A 22,138-nucleotide genomic window follows, 5' to 3' on the forward strand; every position below is an offset into this window, starting at 1 on the left:
CATTGTTGACTAAACAAACCCCAACATGAACAACAAAGAAAATGCTTAGTTTGGGGAACTCCCATAAGGGGGCGTCAGAGTGCTACTGGCCTCCTACAGAGTAGGAGGTGGCTGATCAGGTCTAGTACCTGTGCTAGGATCAAATAGCATGCGTATAGGCATAATGCATCTGACATGACAGTCATATAATAAAAAAGCCCCACTACAACAGTACATGTGAGAGAGCAATAAACCTAGGTGCAGAAAGCAGAAGGATCGTCCCCAATTAGGATGTCAACAAACAAGAATTATTATCACCACACAATTAGCATCATTGTTCCTCCTCATCCAGTTCAGATGGGGCCTCCCGACGACGTCGTTTCAACTTCTTCGCGTGCTCCATCGCCGTTTTAGGGGTAGTGAAGATTTTAAAGTCCCCCTCTGTCCCTACACGTAGGCGTGCGGGATATAACATGGCATCGGGGATGCCCTCCGACTGGAGAAATTTCTTCACGGTACCAAACTACCGGCACGCAGACTGGACTGCAACAGTGAAGTCCGGGAAGAAGGACAGTGAATTCCCCTGATGAGTGATGGTACCCTTATCTCTGGCCAGCCTCAAATAGCGTCACGGTCCCTATAGTTTAATAGCCGAGCAATTATAGGGAGAGGTGGAGTGCCCGGTATTGGTCTCACTGCTAATGAACGATGGGCGCGCTCAACTATGAACATGGAGGACAGGTTCTCTGGACCAAATATTTCTTTGATCAGGGTCTCGACAAAGGACTCCATCCTAACTGTATACGTGGATTCGGGAAGGCCCGTAATCCTAAAGTTGTTCCTACAAGACCGGACTTCTTAATCTTTGTTCATAGCGTGTATTAGCGCAAGATCCTTCTCCATATTGAGTGTCTTACTGGCAACCTCACTGAGACCATCCTCCGTGGTAGAGACCCTCTGTTCCACCTCCCCCATTCTGCATTTTACTTCTCCAATTGCACAGATATATGTTCCAGTCTATGATTCATGGTAGACATGCTTCCCTCTATGGACTGGAGGCTTATTTGCATTGCCAGCAGTGTAGATTCTAGGTTGGACAGGCCCTCTCCCTGAACTCCGCCTCCGAATCCGCTTTTTGCTGGGCCTTGCTAGACTTTCGCGCCTCAAACTTGAGGCGAGGCTGCAACTTATCCGTCTTCCCTATTGTAGATGGTGGATGCTACAAGTATGGGACAGCAGTCCTGACTGTAGGGCAAAACTACTCAAAAATACTTGTGGCGCAGCCTCCAAGTATCGGACTGAGGAGTAAAAATCCAGCAGTTCAATGGGCCAGTGTAAAGAAGTCTAGATCCGCTTAGAGAAGATAAAGTGGTAGTTAATTGGCAGGTACAGCGAGATCAGCGAAGCAGCACCAACCGTTCAATCGTTGTTTCTCCCTCCTTGGAATGAGCGATGCATCATACAATGCATCACTCCATTCCATGACATGGAGAGGATTCCACAGTGTACATTTAATACCAGCAGTGTAAATCATAACACATCCCCTTCCCAACAAAAGAGAACAAAGCATAAAATGTTAACAATAAAACTAATTCCCATGAAAGCATAAAAACACCTTCACAAAAGGAGAACCTGTGAGAAAAATACAGCATCAAATAACATAACAATCTAAATATAAGCACTAGTACAATACATAACAGACTAAATACATAGTCCTTCATTTTAACAGGCACCCTCCTACACCTAGGAGGATAATGATTGGATTCCCTTCCATCAAGAATATCCTCCCCATTTGAATGATTTTCATCAGGCAAAGAAGGTCCAGAACCCTCCACATTCTGGAAACCACTAGTGTGTTTGACTAATCTAGACATACTCCACCAGCAGTCTGTGTTAACCTTTACCACATTCTTCTTGATGGCCACAATGGTAAAGGGACCCAAAAAACCAGTTCTACCTTTGAAAGTATGTCTAGGATTCTTCACCAGCACTTGGTCACCAACACACCATTTCCTGTATTTAACATTCATCCTGGAATCATAACTTGACTTGTACTTGTCCTGATAATTAGAAATTCTAGCTCGTCTTGTATCAGCAGACATACCCCTTCCAAAACTAGAAGGCAGCCAACTAGGATTCAACTTGGAAGAAGCTTTCCTCCCTCTTAAAACTTCAAAAGGAGACCTAAGAGTAACAGCATTCAGTGTGGTGCGATGAGCCCACCAAGTATCTCTCAAAACAGTGCTGAAGGGTATCTTCAATTCAAGAGCCCGTTGAGCACATCCCTTGACCACCCTGTTCATCCTTTCAGCTAACCCATTGGCCTGAGGCGAATATAAGGCTGTCTTCTGATGAACAATGTTAAAATCTTTAAGAAAATTGCACATTTCGTGGGAAACAAACTGGACTCCATTATCAGTGACTAAAAACATAGGAACTCCTTCAGAAACAAAGACATCTTTAAGAAAGTCTATTACTGTTCTTGTGTTTGGCACTGACACACACTTGGTGACCACCCACTTAGAGGTATAGTCCACAAGCACCAGAACAAACCTTTCAAAAGAGGGTAAGAGTTCAAACGGACCAACTATGTCCAGACCCAACTTTGACCACACTCTGTCAGGAACTTCGACAGGGGACAAAGGAACATTGCTGGGAATATGAGATTTGTCGTTGGAAGCACAAGACAAACAATCTTTAACCACACCCTCAATCATCCGATCCATACCAGGCCACCAGTACTTTTCCCTCACCAGGGCTTTCGTCAGACTCCTGCCCAAATGTCCCTCATGAGCAAGGTTGATTATTCTGTCCCTGAACACACTAGGAGGAATCACTCTATCACCTCTCATGAGATTATCACAGCAAAATGACAACTCCTCCTTCACAGCCCCATAAGATTTCATGTCTTGATCTAAGTCCTTGTAATCAGGCCAACCATGACTCACCCACTCTTTAAGAAGAACAAAATCCTTGTCACTACTTACACCCTCCAACCACTCCTCAGATGAAAAGGCAGGCTCAGTAACCCAAGATACACACTCAATTTCACTGCAGTCTGAGGTTTGACCGACTGGCAAGCGAGAAAGGCAATCCGCAGTTTTGTTGCTCAAAACAGGTATATACCGAACAACAAAATAAAACTCTTGGAGACCCTCACTCCAGCGTTTGAGCCTGGGTGTAATGTTCTCATTATGCCGGCATGAGAAAACCTGCACCAAGGGACGATGATCTGGATCTGTTCGGACCACAAAAGGAATTCCCCAAAGGTAAAATCTAAAATGTTGTACAGCCCAGAACACACTCAAAGCTTCTCTCTCAATACATGAGTAATTAGCTTCTGCATCCTTAAGAGCTCTAGAGGCAAAATCAATTGCCCTGTCTTCACCATCCACAACCTGAGAGAGCACAGCCCCTAAACCTTTAAGACTGGCATCTGTTGTTAGAATGGTCTTGCGATTAACATCAAAATGTCCTAGAGTGGGCATTTTACCAATTCCAGCCTTTCTACAATCAAAAGCTTCCTGACACTCATCAGACCAGGCAAACTGTGTTCCCTTTTTAAGCAGAGCCCTGATAGGCTCAGCTACACTCGCAAATCCATGTATAAATTTAGAATAGAACTCAGCGAGTCCCAAAAACGACCTCACCTGGTCCTTGTCTTGAGGAATAGGAGCTTTCACTACACTCTCCGCTAGTTCCAACTTGGGTTGTATGCCCTCTCCAGAGATCACGTGGCCTAAATATGTTACCGAACTCAACCCCACACGGCACTTTTGTCTCTTAACTGTGAGCCCCGCATCCCTCAGTTTTCCTAACACTGTATAGAGGGTTGTACAATGTTCTCTTTCATCTTTCCCATATATCAAGATATCATCTTGGAAAAACATGATATTAGGTATTTTCCCTAACACCATTTTCATGACCCTCAGAAAACATGCTGCAGCAGACGCCAACCCAAACGGCATTCACAAAAACCCCCAAAGGCGTCACAAAAGATGTAAGGTGTCTTGAGTCCTTGTGCAACATGACTTGGTGGTAGGCCGAAGATAGATTCAACACACTGAAAATCTTGGCTCCTGAAAGAACGCTGAGAGACTCAGATATATTGGGTAAGGGTTGGCAATCCACCCAAATCCACTCATTCAGACCCCTCAATTCCACACACATCCTGACACTTGCCCCCCCATCCTTAGGAGCAAGAACAATGGGGGCAAGCCACTCTGAAGCTTCGATCTCTTCAATAACTCCCAAATTAAGCAATCTCTGTAACTCAGCCTTGAGTGGTTCAACCATCATGTTAGGTACTCTCCTTACCTTATGTACACAAGGGATGGCTTTCTCTTTAAGGACAATGCGATGCTCAAACCCCTTAAGATAGCCTAAGGCATCCGAAAAGACTTCTGGGAACTTATCAAAACACTCACAGCTTGAATCCCAAGAGTCCACCAACATAACTTGATCTTTGGGATCCTTAGCACAAGGGTTAAGCATGATGCCAAGGTCACGTTGATGTCTCCATCCAAGCAAATTGTCCCCTCTTTCAGCCACATAGACTTTACCCATTGTACGTCTGTCTTTAAATTGGATAGAAGCTTGAACATAACCAAGGGTGTTGATCTTAGAACCCCCATAGCTGACAGGATTGATATCTGGTGTTGACAAGGTCACATTGTCAAGGCCCACACACTCATCCCACTGCTTATTACCAATCATGGTAAAAGGCGAACCTGAATCAGCCAGAACAGAGAAATCAAACCCATCAACCGTAATTTTACACTCAGGCATTGTTATACTGTCAGCATCTATTTTCCCATCATCAGCCCTAACACTCAAAAGAATGGTGCGTACTATTTCAACATTTTTCTGTGGGTTACGGGCTTTGTCAGAAGCTTTGCAGACCCTATCATAATGCCCCTTAATACCACACTTGTTACACACCGCCTCCCTAGCAAAACAGTGCGGGTAATTAGAGAAGTGCGAAAAACTTCCACACCTCATACATTTAGGTTTAGGACAAGTAGATGCGGCCTTGTCTGAAGAATTACTACTCCCATCAGCGGGATGACTGTCACGTTCCACTCTGCTTTGAACACCCTTAGAAGAAGCACGCATACGTGTGTCCTTCTCAACAGTCTTGCTATTATTAGAGACAGAAATCTTCGCCAAACTATTGCAAGTCTCGGAGTTTTCACCTTCTTCTATGACATGTACTTCACTAGGTTTCTGGCCTTTTTCTTCTTTGTTCTTCCTGATTTCTTTAACCCACAATGGCCACAGCTTCAACTAAAGAAGGATTTTTCGATAAAAGCTTCTCCTGGACACGAACACTGTTAGTGCACCTCACTAACTGGTCTCTCACTAACGAATCCGAGAGGTCACCAAACTCACACGTACGTGCGAGAGTCTTTAAGGCTGCCACATAGCTGCCTACACGCTCCACGGGACCCTGGATCCTAGTGAAAAACTTATGTCTTTCCAGAACCACGTTGATACGGAGACCAAAATACTTCTCTAGCATAATCAAAGACATCTCATATACATCACCGGGAGAACCATCACCATCACCAACAGGAATAATATCCATGCTGTCATAGGTATTCCTTCCTTCCACGCCCAAGTTATGAAGGAGAATAGCTTGCTTCCTGACAGCCGAGTTTTCCCCTTAACGGATAATAGGCGAGACTGTTAAACTGCCATCAGACCGTACTGTGGATCCAATCTAGGTATTAGCGCACACTGCCCATCCACAGGCAGATAGGTTCAGGACCCGGATACCAGTGTTCCAGCGGGGCCAGCCGTGCCCAGTCCTCAGAAACAGCGAAGATAAAGTGTCTCCATTTGAACCCGCTGAGGAGAATCAGCCCCACTCCAGGGATGCGCGATGTATGGTGCATGCGCTGGCCCATAATATATCATCCTGCTGTCAGGCACTGAACCCTAGGGACTAATATCATGGAAGCCCCCAAAGCCAGAAGCGCACCCTCCTCAAGCTGGTGTCCCTCACCACGGAGATACTCGCGGTCAGGAAATGCAGCTGAGTCCAATCCAGATGACTAGCGGGGCAGTCTCAGCCGGCCATAAACCAAGGCCCAGAGCCTAGCGGACCCCCGTCCAAGAGCACAGGGCGGATGGATACAGGCCTATCCGGGCAGTGGAGCGGGTAATTCAGCCTCAGGGCGTACACTGCAGGCCAGGACAAGGAGAGCGCGCAGCACTTCAAGCGAGCCCCAAGTACACTGGGGGCCCGTGGATCTGCATGTCCGGCCGACCCCAGCACTTCGCGCGCCGCTCGCGCGAGCCGCAGCTTCGAAGGCCGCAGCCCAGCGCCTAGGCCCGCACCCACCGCCGCAGTTGCAGGCCCGGACTAAGCCGTGCCCCACTCACTGCAGCCCACTGCATGCACCTTCGATCTCCAGCCGCGTATCCAATCTTTAGCGGCGGTGCTTCCAAACACCCACCTGGCCCATGCGACGCCACCGGTGTCCGCACTCCACAACCACAGCGGCTCCGCAGGAGCACTTGGCAAAACAGGCCTCCGTCACAGAGGCTACGAGGTTCCGCAGCCAGGATTACCAGTCGGGCTGAAACCGACACACACCCCACGAACAGGCAATGCACTCCGCCCGGTGATATCGTCTCTCGGCTCACCGGCCCGGGGACTCTCTCAGTGCGGGACAGAGGCGGGCGCCATTTTACATGCACGTCAGTCAGAGCTCTCTCAGCTGGAATCACTAGTTGCGATGTACCCCAACAGTTCGTAATGCACTCAATGTGATATGACAGAATGTCAATATATATAAAACACATTTATATCCCATTAATTCACACAGCTCAATGTTTAATAAAAGTGATTGTCATTTAAATAAAACTCTATTAAAAAGCACATTTCTGAGTCTTTTAATCTATATTTCATTAGCTCGCACAGCTCAATTTTTAATATAAAGTAATTGTCATTAAAATAAAGCTTTATTAAAAAAAATACACCTTTGAGGCTTTAAAAAAAAAAAGATTCTGGCTAAAAAGTGTGGAACCGACCACAAGAGAGCTCTGTACTTCTGCTGAATCGCATAGAGCTTCAGCCAGCAGAGCTCTAAATAAATATGGTAGCTTTCCTGGGGCCACTGATTTAATGACCCGGGGGACTTAATTTTTTTGTGGTCGAGTGGAAGCGTACGACCTCTTGTATACTTTATTAGGTGGAGTCTAAGCATACGACCTCTTGTATTCTTTAGGACGAGCGTAAGTGGATAACCTCTTGTATACTTTAGTATACGTCTCTGTGGGCCCAGCCATTCCCAGGCTTCTCATTTGTTGGTTTCAATGTCCTTTACAAATCCTTGCTTGCTAGTGGACAGTCCTGCCTATTTGTCCCTCCTTTTTCATCCAAAGAGCAGGGACCAAGTACAATATCATTATGCTTTGTTGTGTTCATCTATTCGTGAGAGGACTATTGTATCATTTTTTTCCACCTCTTGTTACACTGTGGGTGCACAGGCCTGTAGCTGCTTACATTTTACTACACCATTCGTCCCTTCCAGTTCCTGCCATGTGGCTGACATTCTTTTATTTTCTCTCCGAAGACAGCTCCCAGGCTGGCTTGTTTACAGTTTGCTGGTAAACTGTAAAGTTAATGGGGCATAATTTTCCCCTGTGGATGCTTTTACCTCTGTTGTCAGAAAGGGCTCAGAAAGGGCTCACTGAGTCAAGAGTTTGTTTACTTAGTGCTTCATTTCAAAGAATACTTTTTCCTGTGGAAGCACGTTTATTGTTGTCATGTGCAGCTTACAGAGACAGTTCTGCTTTCGGCATGTGTATTTGGTTTAGCTCAGTGTTGAAAGGAGAGTTTGTGTTACGGGAACTCTGACTGAACTTACGCATGGGTACAATTTTGCTTGGATGTCACAAATACAAGTAATTATACAAGAGCATCCCCAGCTCTTTAACACTATTACTACTCAATTTGGTTGGCCTAAATTCATTTGCATTCTTCTTTCAGCATGGTCATGTCTGCTTCTAGGTTATCATTTATGGGTGTTGGGATTTTTTTATATGGTGATTTAGATTGTATTGATCTTTAAACAGGGATCCAGAACTGCACTGTCCTTTATTTATTTCTGTTTATCACGTATACACGTAGCGCCAACTAAACATGAAGGGCCTGAAGCGCTTTGCATGAGCACCGCTTACATTACACAGAAACACTTAGCAAGCATTCAATAAAAGGGCATCTGCAGCCGTCTTTACTACATGTTATCCCACCATCCCCTCACCCTCAGTTGTTGTTTTGATTGAACCATTGCTTTTGCGCCCCCCATGACCCACCACCTGTAATTGTAACAAAGAATAATGCACCTATGTTTCCCACAGTGCTGCAGTCTTTGCTATGACTATTCTCCGCATGCTAAGAAAGCTTTACATTCGCCTATACCACAGTTGTTGTTTGCGTCCTACTGATGCAAGAAAAACATTTTCACCAAAATACAAAATGATTGCTTTTGTCAAAGCTTTTTTTATGGGGCCCACAGCAAGATAAGTTAACAGATGGTCTACCTGTGCCTTAGATTTTTTTAATGTCTTAATCTTTTTTAAATATTTTACCCAATACATCACTTAAACTTGAAAAGTCAAGCGCATGTAAATAGAAAATAATACAACTATTTGCCAACACTCTCCATTTAAAATATAAATAAACTCTTTCTCAACAAAATGCATAAAGTAAATTAACAAACAATGAGGGCAACTAAAAATATATGCACTGGATGTAGAATTGGATGAGTGACAGAAGGGCAAAAACAGCCACAATACAATGTAAAGGAGTGCTCCAACAGACAACATGTAATTTTGCTGTTGCACCACCATTTTTTACACCAATGTACACACATTAACATAAGCAGAAGCCAGAAGGACAATCTCAGGGACTCAATGAGCGAAGTGGATCAGAGGAACCAACATTTTTTATTATAACTTTCCAACATGATAGACAGCAACCACACTGCTATACAACATAACCTTAACACATTGGCATGGCCATTAGCTCTAGCTGAACAATTAAAAGGTCCCAAAGGCGAGACCTATTGGCTATGCCAATACTTGTTCAATTTTCTCGCCACATAATCTAAAATCGTAGTGCCGTCGGGGCCAGCAACAGCACATTTCTGCCTTCTACGCAGCCCTCACAAAATACCTACTAAGTCGTGCTCTTGGGGTGACGTAATTAAGAGCCAACAGCTGGAATCTTTGTGTCGCAGATAAAAGGTGATTTATGACGGTAGTTTTCTATACTCGTAATAATACTGGCAATACATTCTATGTAAAACTTTATACGTTTCCAAGTAGCATAGCAAGAATGCATTGTGCCATGCTGCACGCAAGGAAGAGTCCCCCTTTGCCCGCTGTTGGGTTAGTAAAATACAGCGCTGTCAGGGTTCGAGCGGCCCATTTGTGCTCTGGGCCCCGGTGCCCCTGCACCTTCTGCACCAATTTACTTAATTAAATTAAATAAGTTAACGGGTCATACTCACCCTGCTCTTCGGTCTTGCCTAGCTGGCACCAGGGCACCAGGTAAGCAATCTCGACATCCGTTTTGTCGAGCATTGGAGTTAACACAGACATGGTGTCCTGCCAGTCCTTGTCAAGTGGCAGCGCTGAGCGAACTTGTTTTCGGTGGGCAAAGCTATCTGTTATGGAGAGTTAAACAAAAATATAAGACAGCAGCAGCTACCAAGATATTAGTTACAGTCCTACAGAGAGCCAGGTACAGCGTAAGTTCACAGAACAAATTAAAGGAATTGTACAACCAGTCACTATGGTCAAATGTTCCAAATAGCTCTCAATTTTTTAAGGCAAACCATTATTCACATAATGAATTAATTGAAAAATGCACTTCTGTTCAAAATGCACAAACGAGCAATACAACACAGCAGTAAAGATAGCGGATTTGAAAAAATGACAAAACGTACTATTTATAAGAAAAAATTATTAAGGTAAGAAAACCCAAACAGGGATAGGCAGAAGAAAATATTTATACCAGGCATAACTATGCCGGTAACCGGCGGCCTTCTAGATACTCAGTTAAACATTATCGGTGAGTTTAAGTTTGAAAGGTGATTTTGTCAGTATAATTACAATTGGAATAAAATCCTCCTCTTCATATGGTCTCAAACCAGGATCAACAAGGGCTGAAAACTGAAGATGTAGTGTAGATGTTTCATTTGAGATAAAACACTGGCTTAATGGCTTTTGTGCCCCTTGGCAATGCAACAGCTCTATTCAGCAACTACCGAAATACTGTTTTAGGTCTTGACCACCACAGCACTACCAGTCTGTTGGACAGACCTAATGTTTCCAGTATACACAGAGGAGACTTTGGGTCAGCCCAATGCTCATGATTGGATGGGTTTGTTGTCTATCTAAGTTTGTGAACTGACCTCGCCTGGTGGTTGTTTCTCCTGGACCCTTCTGCAGCTCTGCACGCCACGCCACACCTCGCCGGACCCGCTGCGCGGGTCCTGCTTCGTTGAGGAAACCTGCAAGTGGGGGTCCCGGACTTTGTGCTGTCATCTGGAGGTCTGCTGGGGCTTGCTGAGGGACAGTAGCAGGGCTGCGAGCGGAGCTTCAGGGACTCCGTTTCCCAGGAGTCCCTGCCTGGCCAACCTGCTACACCTGGTCCGCTCTCCCTGCTTGCCACGCCCCCCGCGCACTCAGTGGGATTTAAGCTCCTCTTTTCCTCTGCCCGGCGGGAACCTTTGTGAACTGACCTCGCCTGGTGGTTGTTTCTCCTGGACCCTTCTGCAGCTCTGCACGCCACGCCACACCTCGCCGGACCCGCTGCGCGGGTCCCGCTTCGTTGAGGAAACCTGCAAGTGGGGGTCCCGGACTTTGTGCTGTCATCTGGAGGTCTGCTGGGGCTTGCTGAGGGACAGTAGCAGGGCTGCGAGCGGAGCTGCAGGGACTCCGTTTCCCAGGAGTCCCTGCCTGGCCAACCTGCTACACCTGGTCCGCTCTCCCTGCTTGCCACGCCCCCCGCGCACTCAGTGGGATTTAAGCTCCTCTTTTCCTCTGCCCGGCGGGAACCTTTGTGAACTGACCTCGCCTGGTGGTTGTTTCTCCTGGACCCTTCTGCAGCTCTGCACGCAACGCCACAACTCGCCGGACCCGCTGCGCGGGTCCCGCTTCGTTGAGGAAACCTGCAAGTGGGGGTCCCGGACTTTGTGCGGTCATCTTGAGGTCTGCTGGGGCTTGCTGAGGGACAGTAGCAGGGCTGCGAGCGGAGCTGCAGGGACTGCGTTTCCCAGGAGTCCCTGCCTGGCCAACCTGCTACACCTGGCCCGCTCTCCCTGCTTGCCACGCCCCCCGCGTGTGTTTAGCAGTACCAGTCAGCCGCTGCGCGGGAGCACGCGGGAGCGTCCCGGGAGAAGCCCGGGACAAGGGCGGGACCGTCTGTGGCCGTCCGGGGCTGGCCAAGGCTGGGCTGGGCCTCCCCCCTGACATCATTGTTTGCTTTTGTAGGTACAGAGGGGCATATTATTATTGTTAACATCTGGCCTCTTGTGTAGCTCGTGTTAATGTCTACCCGTTCAGGGAGGAGCCTGAGAGGGGGGGGGGGAACCTGTTGTATCATAGGCACTATGGAGCAGTTCATAACACGGGTAGCTACTGTCATAGAGAAGGAAATTGAAATGACAGAGCGGCGCCTTTCCCATGAACACCCTCCGTCCAAAAGGTCCTCACTGGGCTCCTTGGTGCTTATTCCCTCGCCTGTATGCAACCCCGGCCCCCTGTTAACTATCTCCCCCCCCACTAGAGCATTCACGGGTTCCATCTCTGAGGGCTAGTGTAGATAGGCTGGAGAGCCTGGCTGCCATATCCATATCTACTCCTACTAATGGTATCAGTTCCGACTTACGGCCCTGCGAGTTTATTGTCCCTACACCCTGCCCTATTACTCTTATTACTCGAAATAGTATCTCCGAGCCACCTGACTTGCCTCCGTCGGCCTCTAAGAGTTCAGCTCATACCAAAAGGAAAAGGATTGCTAGCCCGAGGAAAGGCTGCTTTCCAAAACTCTATAAGAGACCGAGGAAGCAGGTTATCAGGGCAGGTGGAACTAAAGCGGGTGCGGGTGAGGGGCTGGGCACGAATAACCCCGGGAGGGGTAAGGGGGGAGAGCATTCTGGCAATATAGTGGAGAAAATATGTGTAGATCTAACATCAGACTGCCTTGTAGCTCCATCTAATGATCCTCTTACAATTGTACAAATAGAGGAACTAATGATATCACTGCTGTCCCCGGTTGTAGAGAGAGTTAAAGGGTTGGGAGAAAGGCTGGATAGGTTTGAGCAGGCAACTCTGGACAATTTTTTTTCTCTAAAATCCCTCATTAAATTGCATTCCAGAATTAGGGAGGATGGACAGGGAGGGGAAACTGGCGCTCGGGTGATTCCCGCATCCCCACAGGCCACTCCTACTGCTTCTAATACGGCACGTACTGTAAATGTGATGGCAGTGGCAAATGCCCCTGATGTCCATGTTGCGGTTCCTTTTGGTAGTGCTAGTCAAGCAGGGCTGGCTGCTCCAGTTGTCTTAGCACAACTGAATGTACCCAAGCCTCGTACTGCCCCGGTCAAGAAGCCTACTCGGGCTGAGTTACCCGGTAGGAAGGGTCCTGTAAAACCGAAGGGAACTGCGAATGGCAATGGCGCTGAACAAGCCCATCCGAGTAGAATTAGTATTAATCTCCCAAAAGCGTCCCAGCTAGAAGCACCGCCCCCCAAAGCGGCCCTAAAAATTCCACCTGTGAATTTGCCCCCAGAGTGCCACCCGTATGTCATCATACTCACAAACGTACCCTGTCTGAAGGATGATCGCTATGAATCCCATCAGGCACTAAAAAACAAAACCCTGCACTGGTTAAAGATTAACAGACCTCTACCTAGGGATCTAGATGGGTTGATCCTAGGAGTGAGAAGGGTAGGGTGGGTAGGTTATGGACATAAGCACCTAGAGGGAGACTGTGTGGTGGTAAATTTCAAAGACAGTAGGGTCGCCCAAACGATCTGCAACCAGAAGCATGGTACTGGGGGAGCTGGCATCGGTGTGGTAGATTTAACTTATTTCTACCCAAAGCCTGTATCAAACTATAATGGTACTCATTTAAGTGGGGGCTGGAGTAACAATTTTTCTTACTTTGAGAACCCTTTCTCCCCCCCCCCCCATTCTACCAACCAGTAGCCTGGCCTGGATATCATGGGAGGTTGCCTGGATATTGAACCGATACCTGTCCTGGGGTGGCCACCGGGTTCCCAAGTCTAGGTTACCCCCCTGAGTCATACGAGTTGGGTAAAAGTAATACCATCCCTCCTTCACCACCAGATGAAGCCACCCACCTAGCGCAGGTTATTGACCTGCCTGTAGGGGGCCAATGTGGGGGCAGTGGACTAGGGCTAATAGATCAGGCGGAGGAGACACCTAGCCCCGAGCCCCGCAGGGAGCCGGCTTTGGCGGATCCAGACCTTAGGATTTTGAGCTGGAACGTTGCGGGCATCTCGAGGAAGCTGGGCCTACCTGACTGGAATGCCCTTGTGAAGGGTTACACTATTTGCATTTTCCAAGAAACATGGTGTAAGGAGCCCTGCCACAAGGTAGGTTATTCATCTTATTTTGTTCCCGCTGTAGCCCCCTCTTCAGGGAAGGGACGCCCCTCGGGAGGTCTTCTCATATGGGTTGCTGTCTCACTTGATTGTCAGGTGGTTCAGCATCACATCAACTCACCCGATCTTCTTAACATCTCAATAAAGGGTGCACGGGGTGGCCTGATTTTGGACATCTTTAAGATCTATGCTAGAGGCACGAAGGGAGGTTTACAATCTCCCATAATAGCTCTATTAGAAGGCTCGCTTAGGCAGCGTCCCAACAAATCTCGCGTCCTGGTGGCGGGAGACCTGAATTGTACGTTTGAGCCCTTGGGCCTGGACGATATATTGGGTATTGATGAGGAGGACTCCAGGAGAGGGATTCCTGCCCTAGCCTTGCCCCCCATTAGGAGGTGGACCCAAGTGGCGGTACAGATTAATTCCCTAAACTTGGAACTTGACCTTAGGGCTGTCAATGGGAGGACAAAGTCTGACTCAGCAGGAGCCCATACCTATAACAGGCCGAATCACACGTCAAGAATAGATTATATTCTTCTTGACGCCAGTTCATGGAGTATCCTGAGGGATATGGAGGTTGTACCGACAACTGAGAGTGATCACAATCTCCTCTCACTTGCCCTCTCTCCCCAGTGGCTTAATGATCAGGGGGGAACTCTATCCCGCATAGCACCAAACACCCACGAAGTTTACCCATCTAACTGCGGCAGACGATTGAAGTGGGCTAAGCTCACTATGGCAGAAGAGAAAGTGGCAGCTATAGGGGTGCTCCTAGCTGCAGCACAGTGTAAGCTGGACTCGCTGACCCATTTGCCTGAGGAAGTCACTATGACTTTTTGCAACTTAACCAGGGCCCTGAGCAATCTCTTCATTGTCCCAAGCATGGCTCCCCGCGCTGGTAATAGGAAGAAGCCGCCTAAAGTGCAGGGATGGTTTATCAAAAAATGCAGGGAAAAGAAAAAAGTATTGGTAGGTGCTGTTAAAGCTAAATCTCAAGCTGCAATTAGGCTCGCAAGGAAAGACTACTCCCAGACTATAAAAGTAGCAAAAAGAGAGTGGGAGGAAAAGTTCTGGGCGGACCTTCAGGAGGCAAGTTTGGGCAGGGATGCTAGGGGATTTTGGAGTCTGGTAAGATCTAGGGACAGGCCTGGCGGCACTTTGCTGACGTTCAACATCCCAGCCCAGAACTGGTTCAACCATTTCCTGTCCCTCTATACTCCTCCTGAGGGGATTTTTATCGACTCCTTTCCTCTGGCCGACTACACAAGGGTCAGTCAGGGTGATGCTTTTACCGCCAGAGAAGCGGAGGTCGTAATCAAGTCCCTGGTACCCCTAAAAGCTGCTGGGCCTGATGGGATACCCGGTGATTTGCTATGTGCCAAGCCTAAGGAATGGGGGAAGCTGGTTTCCACCCTACTTAATGCTATTTTGGGGGGGGCCCTGTACCTGAATCATGGAAGGGGGCGGAGGTTGTCCCTATATTTAAGAAGGAATGTCGAGACAACCCCGCCAACTATCGGCCCATAAGCCTTATTGACTCATCCCAAAAGGTGGTAGGGAAGTTGACTCTGGGGAGGGTGCTCCAATGGCTGGATGACAACAACATTCTGTCAGATCCTCCAGGCTGGATTCCGCTCTGGAACTGGGACCACTGAGCAGGCCTTCAGATTGGCCCTTCTGTACTGGAAGGTGGTCGTGCTGGGCAAGGGCAGTCTTTATTTGGCCTTTATTGACCTTAAGACTGCCTTTGACCTGGTACCTAGGGAGGAACTGTGGAGGGTCTTGCAGGGCCTGGGGTTGCCCCCTTATATCCTATCGCTCCTGATGAAATTACACACAGGCAACTATGCGCAGGTGCGATGGGGTATGAATGGGGAGAAAACTGACAGGATTCCAGTAAGGAGGGGTGTCCGCCAGGGATGTGTGCTAGCTCCCACCCTATTCTCCCTTTATGTGAATGGGGTGGTCGAGTATCTGCTAAAAGAACCCGCAGACGCACCTTCCCTGGCGGGCAAATGGATTCCAACACTGCTCTTTGCAGATGATACCCTCCTCATTTCAAAGACCCCCCAGGGCCTTCAAAAACTTTTAAACCGCTTCCAGGAGTTTTGTTCCCTTAGGGGGTTGGTGATCAATGTCGACAAGACCAAATTCTTGATCATGAATCCTCCTAAGAAACTAGGGCGTCCCCCGGCCTTGAACTCTGTTCCTTTAGAAAGGGTATCAGAGTTTGACTACCTGGGAATCCGCCTTAGCAATTCACTGAACTGGACCCCGCACATCCATAAGATGCTCCTCACCCACAAAAGGGTGGGTGGTGTTTTGCTTAGGAAACAACGTTCTTCCACAATTAAACCTATCGCCCCAGTTGTGGAGATTTATAAAGTCAGAGGGGCTAGCGCTGCTTTATACGGGGCGGAGTTGTGGGGTACATGTAACCTGGAAGTACTAGAAAAATATGAGAGCAAATTTCTGAAAGACCTGATGGCTCTCCCTTTGAGCACGCCCACAGTTCCTGTGCTGCTGGATCTAGGCTGCAGATCGATTGCAGACCAAGCACGACTTCGTCCCTTGCTCCTGTGGGCCTGGTTGTGGAGGGTGCCCGAATTATCCTCTTACTCTGAGGCACTGTCCGAGGTTATGGCAATGGGGGGCTGGCATAGGATCAAATGGTTGAGGGACGTTAAATGCCTCTTACGGGAGCTGGGTCTTGGTGAAGCTTGGGCCACTCGATCTGCCCCACCTAAAGCCACGATAAAGAAATTGTATTGGGAATGGGTCTCCTATAAGCTCACTGTCGATCCATGTCATTGCAATTCCACCGCTGCCTTTTTGAGGATTAAAGACGTGGTGGCCTATGAACCATATCTCGACATGATTCGCATTCCCTTTGACCGGGCCTTGTACTTCAAGTTTAGAGTGGGGACTTTACCTGTAGGCGACCTAACAGCCCGGTGGAAATCATCCCTCCAGTCCTCCCCCTTCTGTGCCCTTTGTCCCACGCGGGTCGAGACGGTGGCACATATTCTTTTTGAATGCCCAGATTATTGTACACCTAGGAGGCGCTGGCTCAAATCACTGTGTAGACTTTTAGGTACTCGCCAGCATATTGTGGCCCTACGCATCTTATTGTCCGACACATCCACCTTGGTGGTTTGTGGGGTGTCAACATTTCTAAAGTGGTCTTGGTTGATTCGTGTAAAAAGGCTGTCAGTCTCAATTTAATTCTATTTTTAACTGTATTTTATTGGATCATGTCACTGTTTTTATTTTCTCTTTTGTATATATTGTAATAACTGTGACTATTTTTACTTGTTGTAAAGCTTTTATGATATTCATATATCGAAACAAAGCCTATCAATCAATCAATCTATCTAAGTTGTGTTCTCCCTATTCTTCTGTGTGTCCTGCTCCAGGGCATTTTGGTCTCACAGTGCTCTGACTGGTTGATTTCTATCCTTTACTACTGACATTGCTTTCATTCAGGGAACTACCTTTTTATTTTTATTTCAGCACTACATTGTTGTGCATGTGCTTTCTTGCTCGCTCTCACATGTGCTATTTCCAATTTCACTTCCCCTCTTTCTCAGCTGCTCCACCCCACTTCCCACTCATCAGTTCCCCAGCTGGGCTTTTCTTTTCTTATTATAGCACCCTCAAATCCTCCATTGTCGCCCCCGATCCTTCCTCTTGTCGTTCGGTAGGCAGGGTTTTGTTTCCCTCACTCCAGTTGCTCCCCACCCTCCATGTTGTATCAGTTTTTTTTTGTTTTTTAAAGGTTCTCTTTTTTTGTTTTTGTTTTTGTTTTAGGGGGCCCAGCAGCTGTGATTTTCTACCAGTGAGCTCCTTACTTGAAATATTCTTTCGTGTAGATTTCATTCCATGTATTAATTTACTGCTCAAAGACAGGCGCATGCCTTGTTGGAATAGTAAGTTAAAAAAAACAAAATGTCAGCTCCATCATGACAACACATGGGGATGTCATGATGTTTGTGTGCGCATGTGTCACAACGCATCAAGGCTATCTTGGAATGGGAACCCCATTCCAAAATTGCTGGACATGTGTGTGCAAGGACTTGAAACATGCATTTGTGTGGTGGTCCAAACAAGCACTGACAGAGCAAATTGCTTGCCATTTCAAGAGAAAACCTACTGACTGTGCCAGTGCTTGTTAACAAAGTATCATGTTAGAAGCCATGAGAGAGATGTTACTGTTAAGTGCTCAGTTATGAATCTGAAGCCATTGGCTTGCGTAATGCAATCAAGTGGAGTCCCGCCAACCAGATTTCACTACTACAGGAATAAAGATTTTGCTGAAAGTTTATGCTATCGAAACAAGACTATTAAAGCATTATTCCATTCACTGCATTCTGGGTGGACACACTTATGACAATGTGAGGCAGCTTGTACATTTGCAAATTTGGCAAAAATCGCATTGGTTGAAGTTATCTGAACTCCTTTTCAAGTAAGTTTTGTTTTGGTATATGAAACTTTATTTATGGGATAAGGCATTATACACTGGTGGACGAGCTAGAGTGTTAGCTAACAAGATAATATCACTTTTAGGCTGGTGCTTGGAAATAGTCATGGCTGTCTACTGTCAGACCTGCTCCCTGACCTGGTCCTAGAGAACCTAGTTAGTTCATTTAGGCAGGAAGTTGGTACTTCAGAGCTCAAAATTGGTAATGCACAATACAGAATGCTATGTATTATGAATCTTGACTAAAGGTTAGGTAGACCTCTGTTAGATACTAATATAATGCCTTTTGGAAACATCATAGGGCACAAAATACATTTGAGAAAACCAGTGGTGTTGCCTGCTCATACCAAATGTAAGCAAAAACATCGGTGAAATTGGAAAATTAAATTGTTCTGGGATGGTAATATTTAATCGGCGCTGAGAAAAGTAATGTAGAGACTATGGCCAGTGTCCTTATTAAGATTGTTATGGATACGAATCTAGCCAATTTTCGATGCTGTGAAAATTACACTTCAACTTCTTGGGACTATGTTAAATACAATTAAGATGTATATTGTCCAAACTGTCTATTCCACGGTTAGTATTAAGAAGTCAATCAAAACTAGGAGCAGAGTGTTTAGGTGGCAAGGGAATTTTTGGATAGGGGAGAAAAAAAGCCCAAACTACAAATAACTGTGATGCTTATATCAAAGTGTACCCGGGGTATTGTTTGGGCTGCTTTTTTAATGAGTATCATAATGTTTATTCTTTGTGATTCTCACATGTTTATGTGTTGGCTACATACACTGTGTCGGTAGGCATACCAGTTAGTTTCAATAAATAACATGAGTGGGCTTGGGGTCAGCCCCAGGCTCATGATTGGATGCCTGTCCTACCAGCTTTTGTATTTGCCCCTTCCAGGAGTATTTCGGATTCACAGTGTTCTGATTGGATGAGCTGTATGCTTCAACCTGAGGAACACGTTAATTTTGGGGGTCTCCATAGGAGTGCATGTCTTTCCTTCTCAAGCACCTATTTTTATCCTTACTTTTGAAACAAATACTCACAAATAGGCAAGAGACAAATTTATACAATTGGTTTTTTTGGATGAATTCAGCGAATTTAGCATTGTAGTTTGATAATAATACACTGCCTTGAAAGAGCTGGATGTCAGAGAGATTAATAAACATTAAAGGAGGGGTGGACTGGTGTGCTGCGCAGGAGTGCCCTCTTTATGTCGCCAGGGGATGCCCTAAGAAATTTCGCCGCATGTGGGGCAAATGGGTTGGTGTGATAGAAGACTGATGTGGAGTGGTCTGCTCATTAGATGCACATGGATACGTCATTTAGTCTCTGTGATGTGTTGTCTCCCTCTTTCGACAGTGTATAATGTAGCTCTGAACAGTGCTGTTGGTTGTTACATTCAAAATTCAATAAAATGGATTGTCAAAAAAAAAAAGATATTTTAATTCATAGTTTTCTTTTAAACATACTCACAGCTGATAAAATCCTATTATGTTTACTTCCAAACCTTACAGCTCCTGGGATGTTAATATTGTCAAGATAAATGCCGGGGTTGATGAAATTGCCTCAAGTGCCTTTCTAATATACTTATTGCTCTCAAAAACATCAAGGAAAGAAAAAGGGTTTTCGTCAATAAATTGGGGGAAAACAGGTGGCTGAGCTGTCAGGAATAACATTTGCGGTCCAAGAGAGGTGAGAATTTTTACTTAAGTTGAAACTAGACATGAATTTAAATTGTAAACATAAACTACAGAATGGTGCACCCATGAAGGAGTCCAGAATTCATTTTGTGTATTGGTTATTTCCTTTACTGAAAAGGTTGTAGTCTTTTCATAAATATTTTCCGGTCGCGATGTGAGGAGGTGTTCGACAGTTTGAGGAGAGAGACGGACTCAGGTGATGCGGCTGGGAAACATTTTGACCCGAGCTCAAAATGGAGAACTGTTGTGCCACAAGACAATGAGGTGGCAAGCATCCACATGGACATTCTGAGAAACCACTTGTACAGGGAGACATTAGGTTCACATTAAAAAAACGCCCTGATGAAGTTCAGTTTGCTGAACGAAACGCGTCAGATGCAACCTTGGCTGTTTTTATGAAAAGACTTCCAACATTTAAATAACACGAAATACCCAATACACAAAAGGAATTCTGGACTCTTTCATAGGTGCACCATTTTGTGATTTATATTTACGTGTTTCTGTTCAGCAGTGGTGTCAAGCAGCAGCTGATACCTTGGAAAGAGTGCACCACTATTTAATTGTAAGGAACTGTGTCGGAGGTGTGGTTCCAGGAGTCCGCTGTTGCATTTGTTGATCATATGAATTTAAATTGTATGCAAGGTATATTTGAATTACAGATTGAGTTAGGCTTCTAAAAATATAATAGGCACGGATTTATTTTTTTAATTGACTCTGGGTTTCTTCATTTTGCATCGGTGTGTATGGAAGGATGAATGTGATTCTTCGCCAGACAGGTCAGAAACCGCCATTACTGGCTGTGCTCCAGGTTTTTCCTATTAATTACGAATGGTTCGCAGGTCAATATCTCAGGCTTTTGAGGTGGCTAAAAACTGATCTTCAGACTATGGAGCATTTCTTGGTCTCTTAATACTGATAACAGGATTACATAATTTAGACTTTAGTGTAGATACTAAAAACGCAATGAACACCTGTAAATAAAAGGGGGATTTATATGACTGACTTGGAAAGCCGTTAGTGACAAATTTGTGAAATGTGTTTTGGGATACTTTTTTTTTTCAAATACTTTTTATTGATTTCCAAATACAGACAGCAAATGTGCTTAGTTTAGATTAATTCACATTATACCTTGATCTTAACATCAACCAGATATCATTCTTCTACACACAATCCAATACCTGGTGATAGTTCCACCACATGCTCCATATCCTACAGTATTTTTGTAGGGCAATGTTTTGGAATACTTAACATAAATTCTATTTATAGTAGTCAAAATCTAATACCCCAGGGTTCAGACTTTAAAGGGTGCAATAAATAGTGCCTAATATGAGTTTGGCCCTCTGAAATGGAGGGTAACATTCAGATGTTCTGCTTTCCACATCAAAACCAGTGTGACCCAGTAGTTACCAGATCTTTTTCTTATGTCTGTCAGGTTTGATTGACCCAAATTTATTGTGGGTAAAAACTGAGGGAGTGGCTTTTACTGCACCCAGTAACTAGTAAACGCAATAAACATCATCAAAAACTTTATTTCGATCACTTGGATCATAAAAGTACAACACAAGCATCACATATACATAAAATACATAAACAATAGCAACTATTGTGAAGTAGAAGGCCCCTTAAAAGATTTAAAATATAAAACAGAGAGTCCGTTACCTGGGTATTTAGCTCAGTCCGACCTTGACGAACTCTGGAAGGCCAACTATAGCCGTGCTATTGTGTCACTGGAAGAGAGGATCCCGGTGTGGATTCGCCTGGCACTATCTGTAACGGTTTGGATAGCGATCGCAAAAATGGTCGTATTGACTAGGTTTCTATACCTCTTCATAAACATGCCAATCCTGCTCGCTGTACATTTCCTCCGGTGACTGCGTTCCAATCTCGTAGCCCTGGTTTATGCTGGCAAGCAACTGATGATCGCATGGGAGACACTCACCCTACCATTCCAGCCAGGGGGGCTTTGGAGCGCCTGACATGTCCCTGTATGCACTATGTGCCCAGGCTCAATATACTAATGTTTAGCTTTACCCCAAACAATTTAATCTACTCACCTGTGTTGAGGCAGACTAAGCCACACCCTGGCTTGTCATACGGCTTCTTTCTCAGTAGGAAATGTGCATTTGTTGGACAAGATAAATGTTGGGATTCTGGCAGACTGATTCTATGCACCCTTTAAGAATATGTTTTCCTATAGTCCTGCTAGCTCACATTTCCACCATAAGTACCACTAAACTTGGGAAGGTAACAAATGGATTGGGCAACCTCAGAAGATGACAACCCTGACTCCCCAAGGAATTATGGCAACAGATCTAGAACCTTTC

General features: G+C 45.8%; 1 protein-coding gene across 1 annotated transcript in view; it reads right to left on the reverse strand.

Moving 5' to 3' along the window:
- The window catches only part of LOC146862120 (protein NipSnap homolog 3A-like), a 183,102-nt gene that overhangs the window by 73,209 nt on the left and 87,755 nt on the right, over nucleotides 1–22,138 (reverse strand). Inside the window, exon 3 of the mRNA XM_085641311.1 lies at nucleotides 9,504–9,659. Within this exon, the coding sequence (XP_085497437.1) occupies nucleotides 9,504–9,659 (156 nt within the window). The remainder of the gene's footprint in view (nucleotides 1–9,503; nucleotides 9,660–22,138) is intronic.

Source organism: Triturus cristatus, chromosome 2_2 (genome assembly GCF_964204655.1).
Source record: "Triturus cristatus chromosome 2_2, aTriCri1.1, whole genome shotgun sequence".
NCBI classification, from domain to species: Eukaryota; Metazoa; Chordata; class Amphibia; order Caudata; family Salamandridae; genus Triturus; species Triturus cristatus.